The sequence below is a fragment of the Nicotiana tomentosiformis genome, chromosome 8, assembly GCF_000390325.3.
Source record: "Nicotiana tomentosiformis chromosome 8, ASM39032v3, whole genome shotgun sequence".
Lineage (NCBI taxonomy): Eukaryota > Viridiplantae > Streptophyta > Magnoliopsida > Solanales > Solanaceae > Nicotiana > Nicotiana tomentosiformis.
Window position 1 is genome coordinate 105083473 of NC_090819.1, and position 16177 is coordinate 105099649.

Consider the following 16177-nt stretch of genomic DNA (forward strand, 5'->3'; position numbering starts at 1 on the left):
GTTAAAAATATTTTTTCTGTTTCAAATTAGATGAGATACTTTTTTTTTTAGTATATTTTAAAATATATGACATATTTCTAAATTTGAAAGTAATTCAACTTTAAATTCTTCGTTTTACCCATTTATCCTTAATGAGAAGTTTTGATAACTACACAAATGTTATGGCTCCATAAAATTTTTATCTCTTAAGCTTTTAAGATTATAAATTTCAAAAAAATTCTTTTTTTCTTAAATTCTGTATCGAGTCAAAGTAGTTTATTTATATTGAAACGGATGAAGTATTATATTTGTATAGTTTGAAGTTTGAACTTTTAACTTCAAAAGGGGAACAATTAGAAACAAATTTAACACGTTGGGGGAACAAAAAGTACACTTCGTTCTCATGTTTTACACGAATGTATCCGTCATAAGATTTGGTTCCTCTAAACACACGCGTACCCCCCACGTGTTGAAATTCCTTTCCCGCGTTTACGTGTCCCTTCTTCATTTGTCCTATGACAACTCCCTTTTACCTCTTCTTTTCTTGAATTTGTATATATTTTCTCATCTCCTTCCTCTGATTCATTGCTTGCTAAGGAAACTATCTTTCTTCTCATTATCATTATATATATACATAGCAATATATATTTCTGTCTTCAACAAAGTCTTATAGTATTTGAATGGTGGTGAAGATGGTGAAAATTAAAAAATTTCAGGTGAAAATTAGGACGTTGAAGCTAGAATTAGGAGTTGATGATAATATTGAAGCATTTGATGGGGTCAATCAAGAACCTAAAAAGGTGAAGATGATGGCAATTAAGATGAAATGGAAAGGTGAACCCAAGTTTGGATTAGTCCCATTTCATTATAAGCAGAAGAAAGGTATTACAAGTCGGAGAATTGTGAAGAAATTAGGACAAGCAGCTAATTCCATTGAATGGGATAATGATGGAGATGAGTTTGAGAATATTTGTTGTTTTACAGAGGTTTCTGGTTGTTATCAAAGTCTAAAGTATTCACCTTGGGATGTCTCGTTTAATGTCTTATACTCGAGTAATTTGGAAGCAAAAATGGTGGTGATTGGAAAAATGGTGGTTAATGTAGCAGAAATGGCTTCAAAAATGGTGTCTGAAGTTGAAGAGAAACTTCCCATTACTTTGAATATTGGTAGAGTTTCTGTATCAGCCACGCTCCATGTAAGTTCCATTCTTTTCTTCTTCATCTAGCTCAATTAGGCAGGGAGAAAAATGTTTATCTCAATTAAGAAGACAAGAATTAACTACGAAATTAGACGTTGATCTATCGCTAAATAATCTTTAGCTAACTGAATTTTGTATAATTAGTCGTTAAACTGGTTTTGCGACAGAATATGTTGTTTAGCGATGGAGTCTATCCAACGCTAATTCCTGTTTTTTTTATGTAGTTTATATTTTTCTTCTCTTTATTTTTTGAACTTCGTTTGATGTGTTTTTAAGTAAATTTTGTGTTAGCTTAGAAGTACCTTACTATTTCGATAAATCTTCGAATTGTTCCATTTGTTTGATTATTTCTTGGGATAATAAAAACTTGATGAAATGTGTAATCAAACTTGCTTTGACACGATTTCACAGATTAATGCCCTATTTTGTCAAACTTCTACACTATTTGCTTGTCTTTTTTTTTTTTGGGGGGGGGGGGGGGGTTCTTTTTGACAAGTCAAATATGTGAGCCTAGTAATGAATATATCTTGCCGAGAATTTAGTAGAATATGTTGTCTGACTTGTTAATAAACTAAGCAAAAGTGACAGCTTTTAGCTGACTAATTCCTTGATGTTCCAGCAGTTTACAGGACAATGCTTGATAACGATTACTTAGAAATATTTTTGAAATTTATGGTCCAAAATAATTTATAAATATACAAATTTAGAAAGAAATTATATTCTTTCCAAATCTAAAAAGTAATCATTTTTTAAAAAAGTGATAAAAAAGAAAATATATTTAGTCTTTTTGAAACGAAAAGAGTATTTGTTAATTTATGTTGCTCTAGTGGTGAACATACTTCACTTCCAACCAAGAGGTTGTGAGTTCGAGTCACCCCAAGAGCAAGGTGAAGAGTTCTTGGAGGTAGGGAGCCGAGGGTCTATCGGAAACAACCTCTCTACCCCATGGTAGGGGTAAGGTCTGCGTACATACTACCCTGTTGTTGTTGTAGTAGTAGTATGTTCCAAGCCTATTTTTCTAGAAAAATAATAATGTGAAAGTCCCTCTTTTTCTGAAAATTATTAAATAAAATGACTCAATAAAGCCATTTAGTATTTTTAATTACCCACTATAGAGTATATGATTATTCTGACTTGATCAATTTCAATGAATTTTAGGTCAAAGTAAAATTTGCTGAGATAAGAGATGTTCAAGACTCGGCGGGTAGTGCCCGTGAGTCAAATCAGCTGCAAAGTTTAGCTAAGAGTAAAAGTCTATGTGACAGAAAAGCACAGAAGGCAAACCAGCTGAGTCAAGAAGATGATTCGGACGAGTCATCCACATTTGAAGCAGTGGAACCGAAGGCAATTGAGTCGGGATCGTTACCGAGTTTAGAAACTCAGCCTGACTCAGTCAACAAAGTTGGGTGGTTCTCTTGGAAGAGAAGGAGATTGAGTCTTAGACCAACGAGGAGTAAAGCAGAACCGTTAATTAAAAAGAGTCGTAGCTTTAGTGTTGTGTCACGACTAAGCCAACAGGTACATTTGCAACAATCTCCCGTCCATATTATATGTCTTTAAAAGGTTTCTGCATGTACATTTAATAGTAGTAGATTTGTTTTTACAACAAAATTTGTCCAAACTACAATTATTTATCTTTCTTTAAACATCTCACTTAATTAAAAATCTTCTAATTAGAACAGGGTAGATTTGAAAAAAATGTAACAAATGATTTCTCGTTTTTCTGAAACAATAAATATCTTTGAAACAAATTCGTTTTGCCCTATTGTATTACCCTCGTCCCATTTTAAATGTTGTTTTAGCTCTCTTCACGTTCATTAAGAAAACAATAAATACAAGGTATAATTTACTAAGTTAACCCTATTAAATGCTTTTTAAGAATTGGACAGTATTAAAAAGAAATACTACTTCTTTAGCATTAAGGGTATAGTTTAGAATAATTAACTAATTCTAGTCTCGAATTCTAAAGTGATAATTATTTTAAGCTAAAATGAATGTTAATTTGGGACTTAGGGAGTAGAATAACGGAAAAAATGGAAAAGCTGAGAAGTTAATGTCTTCCAGATAAATATTGTCATTGTCATCTTTTATAAACATTTGGAGCAAGTCAAGACCAAATTCACAATCTAACAGGTGTATATTATGGTAAAATTTATATATGAGCTGTATATTCATCTGAAATTTTTAACTATTTGCTATAGCATCTTATTGTTAACTATCCTAGAAACCATCTACCTTGTTAACAAGTAAAACAAACAATATGAGTCAATTCTGTTATGTTTAAGCTGGAAATTTGTTTAATATAATTATATATGAAATCTCTTATCCTAGACTAAATGTAGGTATAAGGTGAAACTTTGTCCTCTGATACTTGTGCAATTTTCACTTACAGAATGTAGGGAAGCCTGAACCTTCTACTAAATCAAAGGACAAAAATGAAGGCAGCAGCAAAAATTCTGCTTGGGAAATGAAGGAATTACACAGTAGGGATGGGCAAACATGGCTCAAAACCAATGTCTTCTTTGCATCTTTCGACCAGTGTAGTGACAAGGCTGCTGGTGAGAGCGCCTGCACAGCACTAGTCGCTGTTATCTCCCATTGGCTGCAGTCGAATAGAGATGCAATGCCCACGAGGTCAGAATTCGATAATCTCATACTACATGGTTCCTCAGAATGGAGAAAGTTATGCCAAAATGATACTTACATCAGTGATTTTCCAAACAAGCACTTTGATTTAGAGACTATCTTGCGTGCTGGTATTCGACCTATAGCCATATCGCATGATCAATCCTTCGTTGGATTCTTCAGTCCCGACAAGTTTGAATCATTGCAAGGGGTAATGTCATTTGATCAAATATGGGACATGATTAGTAGTTTTGCAGATGACATTACGTTTGAACCTAGAGTTTATATTATAAGTTGGAACGATCATTTCTTCGTATTGAAGGTGGAAGCAAATGCTTATTACATTATTGATACATTGGGAGAAAGGTTATTTGAGGGTTGCAACAAAGCATATATTTTAAAGTTCGACGATAACGCTATGATGTATAAGAAGGTTTACGCGGAGGAGAAGTCATTGAAAAATGATACTAAGGCTAAGGAAAATGGCGAGCAAGAGATGATATGCAAAGGGAAAGAATGCTGCAGAGAATTCATCAAGAGATTTCTCGCGGCTATCCCTCTAAAGGAACTCGAGGAGCAAGAGAAAAAAGAGACTACAGTTTCTTATTTCTCTCTACATCATAGGTTGCAGATAGAGTTCAATTCTAGCTACTTGCTGTCTTCTTCTTCTTCGTCTTTAACATCATCCCCTTTCTCTTCTTTTGCTACTTCTACACCTTCTTATTTGTAAGATGTATACTATTTAATTTGCCTGGTGTGTATCAGAGTATTGCTGATGTGAATGCATTATCATATATCGAGCACAATTAGATTGCCAGTTTTCACACTCAAAATATGCAATATGTACCTCCACAAATAGGAATGTGTTAATATAAACTCCAGAAGACGGACAACCAATATGAGGCCGTCGTCCAGAGACGGATCCAGAATTTGAATTTTATGGGTTTAATTTCAGAATTTTACCACATCGTGTCTAATTTACTGGGTTCAAAATCTATTTTTGCACTTATGTAGCTGGATTTTTAATATATATATATACACGGTCTAAGCGGAAGTTACTGGGTAATTTCTCATTGGCTCCGCCCCTGGCCGCATCGTTTTTGGACCCTTAAATCCAGACAATATTTAAGTGACAACAACTACACCTCAATCACAAAGCTAGTTTAACTTGGCTATATGAATCCTCCATATCCATTTTTCTCCATTTGGGCTTGTTCTGATCCATTATTCTGTTGGAAAAATATTGGATTAAGGAGAATATATAGGAGTTAGCTTGAGGCGTGTCGAGGACACTGTCCTTAAGGACATTTCGCCCACACCGGGATGAATAAAATTAGGCGCATCCCCGGGATTCAACAAGCTCTTTTAGTATAACTAGGAACAGAAACAACAAAAATTAATTAATAGAAAATCCAGAAAAAAGAAGGGATGAAAAGTTTTTACTTTTTCACCCACTCCAAATGGAACACAAACATATACTTATATATAGATATATTTATATATAGTCCAAAAGGGAGATGGACATCTGATAGGTAATGAAAACGTTAAAACTCCATTAAGGAGTCAAATGCCAAAACGTCAAATTCATTTAAGACCAAAGAAACATTAGCTATCAAAGTTAAGGAAATGTTATTAAAATTAACGTTAAGGAAACGGTCATCCAAGACCAATTTTGGTCAGATTCAAAGTTATAAAAAAATAACTGATTTTGATAGCCATTCAATGTTAATAAAATATTATATTCAAAGTTATTATAATTTACTATTCAAATTGATTGTATAATAAATATCCATTAACATAATATCAAGGAATGAACCTAGACATCAATTTGAATATGTCTTTTTGAGTTATCAAATTAGTTTTCTAACATATTCAACTCGTCTTTTAGGGTAATTAATAGTTCTCTAAAATTAGAATTCTCTAAATCTCAAACTTATGCCAAGACGGCATACAATCTCTAACAAAACTAGAAAGACCTATCAAATACCAAACCTAATGTAAGTGTACCAAAAAAGGCTAAACCAGCCAACTAGCCGATATAGATACTTTGTTTCCGTAGTGTTGTGTTCTTCGGTAAGACATCATAGATTCTAAAAAATTGTAGGTCTTTTTAAGACAACTTTCCGTCTTATAAATTTAAGTCTACCCCATCTCAACACCTTCAAACATTATGCATGGTGTCACACCTACGAACGGGCACATTTGAAGCTCTAAACAACTTCTCTTTTTGTTATTAGTATTATATTATATTATATTATTCGTATTATTATTAATTAGCACAAGTAGACTTAAGACATAAAGTAGTAGTAGTGTCGTTTTCAAAGTGGAAATGCTCTTGACCTTATCTTTAATTGAAAATGACATGAAAATTGTTGCTTCTTTGAAAAGAAATTTCAAATCATTACCAATTGCAGGTTCAAAAAGGTAGGGAAAAAAAGGATAGAGATAACGTTATTGACTGCAATTTGAAAAGGCAATGATTTAGTGTGAAAGCTTGTCCAACTATTTATCTTTTCTCTTTTTTATTTTTTTAATTAATCATTCGACGTAAAACTTATTGGTCTAATTAATCTGAATCCAGATCGCATAAATCTGCTTCTAGAGTAAAGCACCTTTTGTACGAGATCGATCCTTTTATATATCATATGGAGTCTCGTTTGGCCTGCCAATAAAACGATACTGATAACATATGCATCACTTAAAATTAGTGAATTTGTAATATTAGGATTACAAGAATCGGTGAACGAAAAACTACGAGGAATACTCATATTATGGGGATTGTTAAACTCACTATCGATTTTCTGGTACTAGCCAAACATTACAGTTAAATTTTCTTAGACATAAAGAGTATGCATTATCATGTGACCATTATTTCCTAATTTACGAATCGAAGAGTATGGTTCCGTTTAGGATCAAATTCAAAGCAAAAGAGACTAAATAAAATATATAAAAAATTATAAGAGAGAAACAGCGACCCAAAAAGGACAAGACACCTAAAAAGGTAGGGAATAAAATGTCCGTCACGGGTATGTTAATACCAACATATCACATATGTCCATATGTCAGTTTTTATTATCCTTTGCAGTCAACTAAAATCCAATATAATTCAAAAAGCTATTGTCCCCACCTCCCATTCCCTCCTCTTTTCAGTTTCCACTTAATTTCTTCGTCCCACCACTTGCCACTCCACCCATATCAATAGCCATAACCATTAACCATACATAAATTAACCACCATTTTGCTTTGATTCACATTGCATTTTATGTATTGTTCAGAGAACTTGAAAGTGAATTATTCAATAGTGAAACTGAAACAGAAGGCCTCGCTCAACGAGTTGATAGATTTGCAAATTAAGGTAACAAACTTTGTGTCACGACATGTATTAATGCATAATTCAACTTTTTTCCTTTTCATACATGCTAAATTCTTTACTTTTCTTCCATTTTGGTGTCAAATGCAGATCGCAGGATCATAGCCGGAGCAAGTATTTTCATCTCGAAATATATATATTTAACCTGAATATTCTTTAAATCACACGTACGTAAGGTATCATTCCCTCTGCAACATCAACATTTCGTGTAAAGTTTTGAATTAAGTCTCTTGATAGGTAGTTAATGTCAACTCCAAGTTCTCCCCTCCCTTCCAATACTTCCCCTACCTCCAACACCAGCCGCCATCGTCGCCGCATCTCCCTTCCAACATGGAAAGGTGCAAAACCAATACCACTAGCCATATCCATATTAATAGGCATACTCTTTCGCTTCGCCGTACCAAAACCCCACCAACTCTCCACTAAAGCATGGCAACTCTTAGCCATTTTCCTTACAACTATCTCTGGTCTAATCCTCGGCCCATTGCCAGTGGGCGCGTGGGCTTTCCTTTGCCTCACCCTCACCGTTGTAACGAAAACCTTAACCTTCGCTGCAGCATTTGCTGCATTCACTAATGAAGTCATTTGGTTAATTGTTGCATCATTCTTTTTCTCAAGAGGGTTTATTAAAACTGGACTTGGTGATAGAGTTGCTTTGTGTTTTGTGTGTTGGCTTGGAAAAAATACTTTGGGTTTGTCTTATGGTTTGGCTTTGAGTGAGGCGGCAATATCTCCGGCTATTCCAAGTACAACTGCAAGGGCAGGTGGGATTTTCTTGCCCATTATTAAGTCATTGGCTGTCACTGCTGATAGTCACCCAAAGGATGATTCTGCTAAGAAGCTTGGTGCTTATCTTGTTCAATCTCAGTTGCAGGTTGCCATTTATTCTTTAATTTATTCACTTCCTAGTATGTTTAATTTATGGACTAACAGTACTATAAATTTGATTTACACTTTTAGTGCAATTTAACTAGCTATAATAGGTTATTACTCCATATTTTAGGTTAGCATATGAAGAAAAGGGCAGCCCCGTATACTAAGCTCCCGCTATGCGCGGGTCCGAAAAAGGATCGGACCACAAGGGTCTGTTGTACGCAACCTTACCTTGCATATTTGCAAGAGACTATTTTCACGGCTCGAACATGTGATTTCCTGGTTACATGGCAGCAACTTTACCAGTTACGCCAAAGTTACCGAGACTTGCTATTAATTAAGATTGAATTTTAGTTCTGTGTACTGACCATAGTTGATCTATAAAAACAGGTAAATCTTCGTAGCATCCTTTGATATGGTGAACTTGAAAATTGGATAACAACCTTCAATATTGAGTTAAATTTCACTAATAGTAGAAGAAACTGTATACTGTTAGTGTGCTAAATAAAACTTATGAACTCTATATAAGAATTTAAGTAATATTTTCAGATAAATTGAGAAACCATTAATTAGGGTATTACATCTGTCCTATTTTCTGCTTCCTCCGTCTCAATTTATATGATATTTTTCGCTTCTTGAGAGTCAATTTGATTATTTTTCGAAGCTAAATAAATTAGATCAACTCAAGGTTTTAAAGTTAAAATTTAAATATTCAAAAGGTATACGAAAAAGCGTTGCATAAATTGAGATTTATTTGATTGGGAGAGATTTTAAGTGCAAAACTTTCACAATTCATCTCTATTATTAAGGTATTGCATTTTCAGTTGCATCTCCTGGCCAACAATTTCAGGAAATGCTTTTAGTTTACTGTTATTGAAGTATCTGTATATTACATGTTTGTATGTTATTTGAGATTAATATATATATGAGATGTTGGATATTCTGTCTTTAATGCTGAGTATTTATTTTGTGGGGTTACTGTTGCAGTGTTCTAGTAGCTCAAGTGCCCTGTTCCTAACAGCAGCTGCACAAAACCTGTTGTGTGTGAAATTAGCAGAGGGATTAGGAGTAAAAATATCAAGTAAATGGCTCACTTGGTTCAAGGTTTCATGTATACCAGCACTTGTATCTCTTCTAGCAACTCCAGTTATTCTATACAAGATTTTCCCTCCAGAAATGAAGGACACACCAGATGCTCCATTAATGGCTAGAAGGAGGCTGGATCAGATGGGTCCCATCAAAAGTGATCAGTGGGTGATGATGATAGTCATGCTTGTAACCGTAGCATTATGGATTTCTGGGTATAGTTATTTTTTCTTCCAATCTTCCTTAGGTTGATTGAAAGGGAGCGTTGACTTAACTGGTAAAGTTGCTGCTATATGACCAGTAGGTCACGGGTTCGAGCCGTGGAAACAGCCTCTTGCAGAAATATAGGGTAAAGCTGCGTACAAAATAGACCCTTATGGTCCGGTCCTTCCCTGGACCTTGTGCATAGCGGAAGCTTAGTGCACCGGGCTTCCTTTGGTTGTCTAGTGTTTCTTATGAGCTAACTTTTGGGTTGAGTTAAGCGCGATATCCATTTTCTTTACATGATATTAGAGCCAGACTCATCTCATTTCATCTGACTGTTATATTTAATACAGGGAGGCTCTTGGACTAGCAAGTGTTATCACGGCAATGCTGGGATTATCACTACTTTTGGCATTTGGAATACTTGATTGGGATGATTGCTTAAGTGAAAAATCAGCATGGGATACCTTAGCTTGGTTTGGTGTATTAATAGGAATGGCAACCCAATTAACTACTCTGGGAGTTGTTGCCTGGATGTCAAATGCTGTGGCTAACTTCCTCAAATCTCTTTCACTACATTGGTTTGGGGCATTTTGTGTCCTTCAATCTGCATATTTCTTTATTCACTACTTGTTTGCTAGTCAAACTGCTCATGTTGCAGCTTTGTACTCTGCATTTCTTGGAATGTGCTTGGCATCAAAAGTTCCTGCTCTCTTTGCTGCTTTGGCTTTGGGATACAACACAAACCTTTTTGGTGCATTGACACATTACAGTAGTGGTCAAGCTGCAGTATACTATGGAGGTAATTTTGTTAAGTTCATGTGTATTATAGAGGGGAAAGGCAGAAAGTTAGAAAAGTTTTATCTAGTCATAAAAATTTAGACATGAGCAAAAGGGACAATGCAGTTAAAAATGGTATTCTCTCTGTTTCAAAAAGATTGGTACTATCATTATTAGTCTGTATAAAAAAGATTGGCACATTTCAGTATTTCTTTAATAAGAAGCATTTATAGTCACAAATACTACGACAGTTTCACACCCACACAAATGATATGTCTTATTTAAGACTACATAATTTAAAAAATTTCCCTTCTTTATTAAAGTTTTTGTCAAGTCAAACTAAGGCAATCTTTTTAAGAAGGAGGGTCTATCAGAATTTCATTTTCTTTCTAGTTTGTCTGTATTTTGATTACTAATCCCTTTTCATTTATTTTGAGGAAGTTGAACTAATCTCATTTCATTTCTCTTCTTTAACAGCTGGTTATGTGGAACTACGTGATGTCTTCAGATTGGGCATTATCATAGCTCTTATTAATATTGTCATTTGGGGATTAGTAGGAGCCGGTTGGTGGAAGATTCTTGGCCTTTACTTACACTGAAATATGTAAGTGAAGTGAATGTTCAGTTTTCCGTTTCTTATCTAATATTCTTCTAAGTAGGCATTCTTGGATTATGTAAATACATCAAAAGAATGCAGGTGCAAAGTTCCCTGTCACTAATGACCAACTTAAACTATTGTAAGAATGTTCAAACTCACCTAAGTTTTGTGTAAGATTTCTGTGGATTTTGATTCTTTAATTGCTACATAAGAATCTATTATTGAGCTTGCAATATGTAACAGGCATTTTCTGGTGTAAGAACTTCAGGATCGGCTGTATTTCTAATTGAAGTCAGTTTGATTGGCACAAGAGGGCTCATAATATTTTTTGAAGGTACTACCATCTGAGCTTTTATTTTTGGCGGACTTAATTCATGCAAAAGCTTTGTTGCATCATTAGATTACGGATCTTCTGATGCAGTTTACTGTCGAATTTGGCCTCTAACTGAATCTAAAAGAAGAAAGGTTTTTGCTTGAACCAGTTTCTGAAGTCCCATCATTTGGAAATACGTAATAACTGCCCGGTGCACAGAGGCGGACCTACATGGAGATGAGAGGGATCATCGGAACCCGCTAGCCTCGGCAAAAACCTGTATATATATTTGTATATACATCAAGGACCCCTCAAATAATTTTGATGTGCCCTCTCAAGTAGAAAAAGTGAACTATTCTGTTGGTTTAATAAGTTACATTATATCCTCCCTCACCAGAAGACCTGGGTTCGAGGCCCAATACCAATTCTCTTTTTTCATTTTATTTGTTTTTCTCTTTGAATTCAACATAGTATAGTATCATGTATTTAGTGGTCAACTTGTTTTATTTTTCTTTATCTTTTCTAAGTTAAATGAACAATAATTTAGTACTAGTACCTAGAAGGAGATAAAATATTCTATTAGCAAAAAGCCAATCACCTTCTTTATCCTTATATTTAAGTTTACAAGCATTATCACTTTCTTGACTGGCATGTATAAAATTAAGTAATTCACCAAAAATTTCCCCAAAAGAGTAATTAAAAACTCCCAAAACCCTTCTGCTTTCAAGGATCACTTCGGCAAAGTAGCAAACATCTATTGATTCAACAACAATGACTAAGACTGTGCTTGGATTGTTTAATAGACCTTTAATTTTGATCTTATTTGACTAAGTTTTTTTTATATTTTTGAACATCTTTTCGGTCACTGACTTATATTCATCAAGTTTTCAAGGAGTTAGTGCGCCAAATTTTGTCGTTATTAGCTGACATATCTATGTCAAAGACTTCTTTATCATGCTTGCTTGAAGGATAATAGTACATCCTTGAAGTTGTTCTCATTCCAGCATCCAACACCTCTACGTACTTATCCATCTCTCTATATCAACTTTGATTTTTTACAAACTTTACGTTGAGGGAAAAGATAGGAAAAGAAAAAAGAATGAAAAAGAAGATGAAAGATGAAACAAAACTAAATGTGCTAAAAAATGTCAGGCTACAAAAATGGAGAGCAAGAGTTGAGGGAAATGGAAAAATCCATTCTTGCCTTTATATAGTTCTCGGTTGGCATTCTTTGGGCTTCCTCTCATGCGTGTATAGTCTTTAGTACATTTAATTTTATTCAATACATGGGGAGGAAGAGGGAAATGAAAATCCCTTCTTGCCTTTATATGATTTTATCCTAGTTGGCATTGTTTGGTCTTCCCTTCCATACGTTCATACTCTTTGCTCTTTAGTCTACATTAAATTTTATTGAATACAACTTTTCATCAAAATTTTTAAATTTTTATGAAGAGGTCGGCTAACACGAATTTTATTATTGTTTGAAGGGTATTTTAGTCTCTTAGTATTATAAGGTTAGTTTGGTTTTTTAACTTTTATTTTGGGGCTTCACACTTATAATATAATATGATTAATCAGAGGCAGAGGCTTGAATCATGGGAATGAGTTAAACTTCCCTCCCTGTAATGGATCAAAGAGAGCAGGTAATAAAATTTGATGATCAAAAACAAAAGTACACCAAAGATAACTGTATAATTGACTTCTGTGATCATCTAAATGCTTGTTACTTAGGGTATCCCGGAGCACAAGGCATCCTGCGTTCGCGAAGTGTGCGTGAAAGAGCTGCACCCCAAGGGGTGTGATGTAGACATCCTATTTTAATCCAAGCGTTAGTGGCTGTTTCCACAGTTCGAATGCGTGACCTATATGGTATATGAAGACAACTTTACCGTTGCTCCAGGACTCCCCTTCAAATTATTTGGCTAAAAGATTTGTGGAAACATATGGTTCATTCTTTGGCTCTTGATTGAGTTATATGCAGAATCTGATGTTTTAGCTTTCCAATTGCCCATAGAGAACCAAACTTGCAATAAATAGCTGTCCTCGTATCCTAATATGAAGGCAAAAACATCATAAAATTTTCTCTCATATGAAGCAGCAACGTATCACATTATTTTAGACAAACAAATTACATTTGCGCCAGACGGCTTATTAAATACCACCACTTAGCTCTAAGTTACGGGTTCAATCCATGAAATCAGCCTTGGAGCAACAGTAAAGTTGTCACGTGTGACTACTATCTCCACCTGCTCGGTATTGTGTCGTATTTGTTTCGCTATAGCGTCGACTGTGAGGGATTTGTTTTTTCATGTGAGCCTTACATTTAGATTTTTTAAAATATTTTTCACGAAATAGCTACACGCGCTTTAGCCCACTTATATTATCGCGTGGCTTGAAGTAATTTCCTTACTAGCAACATAAATCCCACCTTATGGCGCCGCGTGCACATCAACCCCTATCCTTATAACGCCGCATGCGCATCAACATTTCAACACAATAACATCTTGCACCACACGTGCCCATATGCCACAACTTTTCAGAATCACAATACCAATATTATCACAACATATAGCCCACGGCTCAACCACAATGTGTACAAGAACCTCAATAATAACAAAATGAATGAGAATTACTCAACAAGGTAATATATCTCAATAAGCAACAACTTCAACCTCAATGTGATAATAACTTTCATAACTTCAACTTCAATAGTTCAAAATGAAGGTGTTCCCACAAAAAGACAACTTCCAATTCAATTGTAAAACATAAGCTTAATAACGAAAAAGATAGTATGAAATAGCAACTACATCTAAATGCATGAGAATAATTCTAACACGAAGATACATCATGAAATAATAACTTTAAATGAGAATAACTCAACAATTAAAAAGGCACATGACAATAAGAGAGATAACAACATCAATTAAGGCATATAAAAGTATGTTTGACAATAAAAGATAGAGCATGTAATTACGAAATCAAGTAAGCATTTAAGAGCAATTTAACAATGGAAGATATACATGATGTGAGCATGTGATTTTTTCCCGACGGAAAATACTCCTACAACTTTAAAATAGGTTTTTCTAATTATTTTAATTTTTATATAATTTTTAGGAATTTCTTGTTAATTGTTGCTTGCATTTAGTTGCATATTTAACATTTTAAAATCATGAGAAAAATACCAAAAATGTCTAAAATATTTCATGCATAGCATTTTAGGTCTTAATTGCATTTAAAATTTAATTACATAAGTTAATTGCGTTATTAAACAAAAAATCAAAAAATGTTGTTCATTTTTACATTTTAGCTTTTAGTTTTAAAATTAGTAATTTTATTTCTTTAGTTTTAAGTTAATTAATTATTTAAGCGGTAGACATAGATAATTAAGTTTAATTCTACAAATTAGACTAAGTTAGGACTTAATTAGGATTTTTAATTAATTTTGAAGATTTTTTTAAAAAAGAAAGAAAGCAAAGCAAAGAAAAGAGGCCCTTTTTAGCCTTAAAACCGGACTGGTCCAAAAGCTCTCAATGGCCTAAATACCCCACAAATCGCCCAGCCCAATTCTTTAAACATACCTGACTCGCCGACCAAACCCATGAACCCGCCCTAATTTCCCCTTTAATCTTAGCCACTCATCCCACTCAGATCCAACGGCCCCTGTTAAGTCCCTTACCCCAAATATAAACCAAGTCTTAACCTAATTCCTAACAACCCTAATCCCCCCTCCCCCCAAACCAGCCGCACCACCCACCCTTTCCTCGCCTCTGCCGCCATACTCCACCCCAAACCCACCGGAAAATTTTTCTCTAACCATCACGTGCTCCCTCCTCTCTCCTCTTGCCACGTAGCCTAACGACCTCTGATAACCAGATTATTTTTTCCGGATTTCACGCATATAGATTCTCTTTGGGGGCGATTTTTAGATTAAGGGTCGTGGTTAATTTGCTTGATCTTTAATATTCCAATGAATAATTGTCACTTAGATCTGTTTGGATTTAAGTCAAAAGGATTAGAGTTTGGTCGATTTCATACTTGATAGTTAAGCTTAAGTGACTGATTCTTTGCTTGCAATTCCTGGAGTTTTGTTCGTTTTCCTGAAATTGAGCATCTGCTCGTTTACTTTCAACTAAGTTTGATAGATTAGGTGGTCTTATTGATATCATTAAACTACTGAAACTATTTTGAGATATGAAAATTAGAATATTGATATGTTAGAATGCTCTCAAAATTCATCAAGCTGAAGCATGGGTGCTTGTGGCATTTTCTAGCAAATTGTCTTATTTTTCCTTATTTGCCTTTTTTTTGGGTTCAAATGAGAAAGTTTGGAGTTTCTTTTGAAAATATTGATCTTTGTCTATTGTGCATGAAGTAAGCTTGTAGAGTCTTTCCAGTATACTAGTCGGATCATTATTAGTTTAAGTCTGCTCAGTCTATGTTTCTTGCGTCGACTGAAAAGGAAAGGTCTAGCTAGCAATTGTGTGCAATTTCAGCCGCCTTCTTATGCATGCTAAGTTCTTAGTTGCTTATAACATGTCATCATTCATGATTAAAACCAACAAACTAGTTTTTCTGTGATGTGAAGACCGTTGGGAATGTTTAAGTAGCTTAGGAGTTATGCGTGGAGTTTGAACTCACCATATCTACATTTATGGTTAATTTGTTATTCCTCGATGCAAATTTGTTGTTGTGTAGTAGGTTGAGTTGAAAGCATGGCATCTCGTTTCTGATCTTCATGTTGGAACTCCTGAGAGTTTGTTTTTTAGTTTTGTTGTTTGGTTGTTTCCTCCTAATCATCATGTTTGGAATTGTTTCTTCATGGAAAAGGTTTTCTGAATACTTCTTTGATATGATACAATTTTCGTTCCCATAGGAATATTGGCGTGAGACATTAGATTTTTGAGCATGCAAGGCTGCTTTGTTAGTTGAGTAGGTGCAAATGTGTCATTGATTTATGGGATTGTGGTCTTATTTATTGGATGATTAGCGGGAAGTCACGGCTCTTATCATATTTGGATCCACCATTTGTCTCTTTTATTATTATTATTATTATTATTATTATTATTATTATTATTATTATTATTATTATTATTATTATTATTATTATTATTATTATTATTTGTGTTCTTCTTTAGTTTATATGTTCTAGA

General features: G+C 34.4%; 2 protein-coding genes across 3 annotated transcripts; both read left to right on the forward strand.

The window, feature by feature from the left end:
• The first annotated feature begins 315 nt into the window (after nucleotides 1-315).
• LOC104113359 (uncharacterized) lies at nucleotides 316-4609 on the forward strand. Its single transcript, XM_009623491.4, has 3 exons — nucleotides 316-1175; nucleotides 2337-2696; nucleotides 3571-4609. Exons 1-3 carry the CDS (start codon nucleotides 660-662, stop codon nucleotides 4531-4533), a joined length of 1839 nt encoding a protein of 612 aa, XP_009621786.1. The 5' UTR covers nucleotides 316-659; the 3' UTR covers nucleotides 4534-4609.
• A 2359-nt stretch (nucleotides 4610-6968) lies between these two features.
• Nucleotides 6969-11646, forward strand: LOC104113358 (dicarboxylate transporter 2.1, chloroplastic-like). Of its 2 annotated transcripts, none has more exons than XM_009623490.4 (7): nucleotides 6969-7158; nucleotides 7264-8047; nucleotides 9034-9347; nucleotides 9690-10138; nucleotides 10594-10720; nucleotides 10958-11048; nucleotides 11136-11646. In XM_009623490.4, exons 2-5 carry the CDS (start codon nucleotides 7418-7420, stop codon nucleotides 10713-10715), a joined length of 1515 nt encoding a protein of 504 aa, XP_009621785.1. In that variant the 5' UTR covers nucleotides 6969-7158; nucleotides 7264-7417; the 3' UTR covers nucleotides 10716-10720; nucleotides 10958-11048; nucleotides 11136-11646. The 2 variants fall into 2 exon arrangements, with proteins under 2 accessions (XP_009621785.1, XP_009621784.1); XM_009623489.4 differs by having other exon boundaries at nucleotides 11197-11646.
• The last annotated feature ends 4531 nt before the right edge of the window (nucleotides 11647-16177 follow it).

Excerpts from the sequence above, each read along its gene's own strand:
- LOC104113359 (XM_009623491.4), top strand. The coding sequence starts at position 660 with ATGGTGGTGAAGATGGTGAAAATTAAAAAATTTCAGGTGAAAATTAGG. Across the intron at positions 1,176-2,336 it reads CTGTATCAGCCACGCTCCAT|GTCAAAGTAAAATTTGCTGA; the intron begins GTAAGTTCCATT and ends AATGAATTTTAG. Across the intron at positions 2,697-3,570 it reads TGTCACGACTAAGCCAACAG|AATGTAGGGAAGCCTGAACC; the intron begins GTACATTTGCAA and ends TTTCACTTACAG.
- LOC104113358 (XM_009623490.4), top strand. The coding sequence starts at position 7,418 with ATGTCAACTCCAAGTTCTCCCCTCCCTTCCAATACTTCCCCTACCTCC. Across the intron at positions 9,348-9,689 it reads GTAGCATTATGGATTTCTGG|GGAGGCTCTTGGACTAGCAA; the intron begins GTATAGTTATTT and ends TATTTAATACAG. Across the intron at positions 10,139-10,593 it reads AGCTGCAGTATACTATGGAG|CTGGTTATGTGGAACTACGT; the intron begins GTAATTTTGTTA and ends CTTCTTTAACAG.